Below are 4,862 nucleotides of genomic sequence, written 5' to 3' on the forward strand. Positions count from 1 at the left end.
GTGTTGTGCCCCTGTAAACCCAGCTACTCAGGAGGCTGTGGTGGGAGATGTGCTTGAACCCAGGAGGCGGAGGTTGCAATGAGCTGAGATTGTGTCATTACACTCCAGCCTGGGCGACAGAGTGTGACTCCGTCTCAAAAAAAAAAAAAAAAATTTGGCTGGGCACAGTGGCTCATGCCTAGAATCCCAGCACTTTGGGAGACTGAGACGGGGGGATCACTTGAGCTCAGGAGTTCAACATCAGCCTAGACAACATGGCGAAACCCTGTCTCTATAAAAAATACAAACATTAGCCAGGTGTAGTGGCATGTGCCTATAGTCCCAGCTACTTGAGATGCTGAGGTTAGAGGATTGCTTGAGCTCAAGAGGTCAAGGCTGCAGTGAACCATGATCATGCCACTACACTCCAGCCTGGGAGACAGTGAGACCCTGTCTCAAAATAAAATAAAATAAAATAAAAATAATTTTTAGTGTAAAAGGAAGGATCCTGAGACCAAGGCTTGAGAACCACTGCCTTACACTAAGCCTGCTCAGCAGGCAGAGTTGAGCTATAATGTAGCCATGCCTCTACTTTTGCACACCGATTCTACCAAATTAATGATCTTTTCACATGCCTGTCTCTTCCACTACTCTGTGCACCTCCTGATGGTGTCTATTCATCTTAAACACTACCCCCGCCCCACAACCAGTGTCTGGCACAGAGTAGAAATTCCAGATAAATGAATGAGGTAAGAGATAAGCCCATGTGGACAGACATCACAGACTGCGGAGTGAACAGCCTGCAGATGTTCACAGGATGGGTGGATAAATAGATGCATTATTTTTTCAAACTGACTCAAGTTGTTACTGAGACTCTGATCTGAATTTAAACATAAAAGATAAACATTTTTAAAACCCAGAAAGTTCAAACAAAAAGTTAACCTAAGAAACCATTCTGCTGTTTCTACTCTGTTAAACTTTCAGGAACATACTTGCAAGCAAATAACCAGTAAAATAAATCATGCCAGTGGATGCCATAGCTTTAGCCAAAATGATTTGCCACTAAAAAGTGAAATGTGGCCTATTTCACTGAACAAATAGTCCAAGAGCCAAGAGAAGCAAACATGCATAAAATGCAAAACACTATAGTATTCTAAGAACGAAGAGAAGGTCATACCCTCAGGGCAAGGACTACCAATGAGCATGCATTTCCATTTTTGTTCCCCATCAAAATAAGAACAAAAGCAGATTGCACTTGAGAATCCAGGCCACAGCCATAGTGTTTGCCTTCTGGTTTCATGATTGTCACGTCACCATTTTCTTTTTCTTTTTTTTTTGAGACGGAGTCTCACTCTGTCGCCAGGCTGGAGTGCAGTGGCACGATCTTGGCTCACTGCAACCTCCACCTCCCAGGTTCAAGCAATTCTCCTACCTCAGCCTCCTGAGTAGCTGGGATCACAGGCACCTGCCACCATGCCCAGCTAATTTGTGTATTTTTAGTAGAGACAGGGTTTAACCATGTTGGTCAGGCTGGTCTCGAACTCCTGACCTCGAGATCCGCCCACTCAGCCTCCCAAAGTGCTGGGATTACAGGCATGAGTCACCATACCTGGCCCACTCCACCATTTTCATAAGTCAAGCAGCCCTCCAGCATATCTGGGAGCAGCCACTTGCACAGCTCATGGAGTGAAAACACCCATGCCCACTTCCAGTCTTGGGGTAGAAAAGATACGTTGTGTCCCATCCTCCTCTTTGTCTCTGACACATTCTCTTGAAAAATGAGAAGAAGGAATCAATGCTGGATGCAAGGTTGGTGCCTTTAGCAAAATGGGCTTCTAGGCGAAGGAGGACAACAGTGAATGCTGACAACCAGGGAAGGTGGGGGTGATGTGGTCCATGTGTGTGTATCAGAGGGAGGAAAGGGGGGAGAGAGAGACTTGGAGCCCAGAGAAGCAGTGTGCTTTTCCAGGCAAGTGTGTGGTGGCTTTTCCTGAGACCAGCCCCATCAGAAACCCAACTGTGCAGTCACTGCTGGTGATCCAGAAATCAGGTATCTTGGCCAGGCATACTGGCTCATGTCTGTAATCTCAGCACTTTGGAGGGTGGAGGTAGCAGATCACTTGAGGCCAAGAGCTTGAGAGTAGCCTGGCCAACACGGTGAAACCCCATCTGTACTAAAAATACAAAAATTAGCTGGGCATGGTGTTGTGCCCCTGTAAACCCAGCTACTCAGGAGGCTGTGGTGGGAGATGTGCTTGAACCCAGGAGGCGGAGGTTGCAATGAGCTGAGATTGTGTGCATCGTCAGTTTTATATATATATACATATATATATATATAGAGAGAGAGAGAGAGAGAGATATGTTGTTAATCATCTTGGAATTTGTTTTTCAAAACGTTTCAATTAACATATTAAACACTTCCCACTCATTTTCACATTTGCAAAAGTCTTGTTTACATCACTATGGAAACAAGGACTTTCAAGAACCTGGAAGATCTATCACTGGGGTCCTCATTTAGTTAACATCAATAAAGAGTCTGACCTCTGAAAACAGGGCTCTTTAGGTCCCTGTGGTCCCTGATTGTAATTTCAGATGCTGCTGAGGCTACCAGGTCGCTGGGCAGTTCTCTTAGCAGCCTTTGTAGGGGGTCAGATTCGAGTGGCTGGCCAACAAGATACAAATGTCAAATACAGTTTCAAAGAACGTATTAGAATGATAATTGTGGTAAAGCTTTTACTTACTGCGCACCTAGAATTTATGTGTGTTACCTCATTTATTCCTCACAGAAATGTTCCAAGGTTGGCATTCACATTTCCATTTTACAGATGATAAAACTGAGCCCCAGGGAGGTTATATCACCTACGTTATATCACATCTATAGCCTCAGGGAGGTTATATCACATCTGGAAAGTAGCAGAGGCAAGACTTGAACCCAGGTCAATGCCAAAACTCATTCTCTTGGCACTACCCAACCTTCCTATAACCTCCACAAGCCAGGCTTACCAAGGCCCTTGTTTAGAATCAGCTGATTTATACATTTTCCGTATGCTTTCATGACATTTTCTTTCTCTAGGAAACATGTTCACTGGATCAGATGAATAGACCCCCGGCTTTTTCCATTCCTAATACCTTGATTCAGCTCACAATGTCCCCTGGGCCAGCTCTTTCTTCCCTGCTGCCACGCAGGGAAGCATTATTAACAGATCTAGCTGGGCAAACCCAATACACAATTTTCATAACACCTTTGCCCAGACAGGTCCAACAACAAGGACATTTCAGATGAGAAATCTTGCCCCGAATATTGGAGAAAAGCCATGAGCCTCAGATTCAATTAAAGGCTTCAAAGAAAAGTTTATTCTGAAAACTCGTGTGCAACCATGTCCTCAACTCCAGATGCATTCACCACCGGTGAGGACCCCAGGCCCAGCACATCCCACGAGGACCCAGGGAAAGGAGAGCTTCCCAAACAGTCACCAATCCCTGTCCCTGAGCCCTCCCCGAACCACCCCCACCTGCCCACTTTTGGGGGTGGGCACCGTCACTCACCCAGAAGGGCCGTCTGCGGGTGGGTCCAAGCGTGTCTGCCTCTCGAGATGGACCTTCCACGTGACCGCTCCCTGGCCTCGGCGGGGAGGAGGAGGATCTGTCCGAGGAACAGCAGGAAGCAGCCTGCGAGCATCTTTTCCATTTTCAAGACAAGTAAGAGGAGCAAGGCTGTGACAAACACAACACGGGAAGGCGGCAGGGTGAGATTTCTGGGTCTCCCTGAACTCCAGGAGCTGCAGGCCTGCCGCCCCGCCTTTTCAGAGTTCAAACAGGCCACTTGTACTCAAAATGCTGTTTGTGTGTTCGGTCTTTGAGAGCTTAAGTAGCCCCCATTGGTAGGCTCTTCTTGGACACTCTGAGCAGGGCATGCATAGTTGGAATTTTTCATCACTTTACTCACTGTAAGACTGAATGGAAAACTTGAGAAAAATCTATCCTGAAGTTTCTTATCAGTTAAGTTCATTATCAATTACTCATAGTCACATTTTACATTTTGAATTTGAACAAAAAAAAACTATTATATATCTGAGAGTTCCAAGTAACAATATTCGTTCAGTCTAATAATAGTAGATGGCATCGATTAGTTTATATAAATTATACATATAAAATTAATGTGCAGTTGACATAAAGTAGCATCACATAGCCAGCCTCCCTGCCTCCCTGTCTCCCGCATACATTCATTACGAGAGTGTTGGCACAATGGCTATGGGCTTTGACTCTGGTAGTAGACTGAGGCCATATGCCAGGCCCTACTATAAATTCTTTACCTATATTAACTTGCTCAATTACCTAATATTCTTCCCACACTCCCATAAGGCTCAGGAAGGGTCAGTGGCCTGCCCAAGGTCACACACAGTCAGGAAGTGTCAGAGCCAGAATTCAAACCCAGGGTCAAGGCTGGGTGCCATGGCTCATGTCTGTAATCCTAGTGCTTTGGGAGGCCTAGAAAGAAGGATTGCTTGATGCCAGAAGTTTGAAACCAGCCTGGTCCACATAGCAAGGCCGCATTTCTACAAAAAAAAATTTTTTTTAACTTATTTAAAAAGTAAAAAAAGTCCAGATGTAGTGACTCACACCTGTAATCCCAGCACTTTGGGAGGCTGAGGTGGGCAGATCACTTGAGGCCAAGAGTTTGAGACCAGCCTGGCCAACATGGCGAAACCCAGTCTCTACTAAAAATACAAAAATTAGCCAGGTACGGTGGCTCGCGCCTGCAGTCCCAGCTACTTAGGAGGCTGAGGCACAAGAATCGCTTGAACCCAGGAGGCAGAGACTGCAGTGAGCAGAGATTGTACCACTATACTCCAGCCTGGGTGACAGAGCAAGACTCTGTCTCA

The 4,862-nt window shown here is 45.8% G+C and overlaps 1 protein-coding gene across 3 annotated transcripts in view; it reads right to left on the minus strand.

Annotated features, from left to right (window-relative positions):
• Positions 1-3,934, minus strand: part of MATN2 (matrilin 2) — a 158,917-nt gene extending 154,983 nt beyond the window's left edge. For all 3 annotated transcript variants that reach the window (XM_011952738.1, XM_011952737.1, XM_011952736.1), the window contains exon 1: positions 3,526-3,934. In XM_011952738.1, coding sequence (XP_011808128.1) covers positions 3,526-3,667 — 142 coding nt within the window. In that variant the 5' untranslated portion in view covers positions 3,668-3,934. The remainder of the gene's footprint in view (positions 1-3,525) is intronic.
• Between the last annotated feature and the right edge of the window lie 928 nt (positions 3,935-4,862).

Source organism: Colobus angolensis, unplaced genomic scaffold (assembly GCF_000951035.1).
Source record: "Colobus angolensis palliatus isolate OR3802 unplaced genomic scaffold, Cang.pa_1.0 Scaffold349, whole genome shotgun sequence".
Classification (NCBI taxonomy): domain Eukaryota; kingdom Metazoa; phylum Chordata; class Mammalia; order Primates; family Cercopithecidae; genus Colobus; species Colobus angolensis.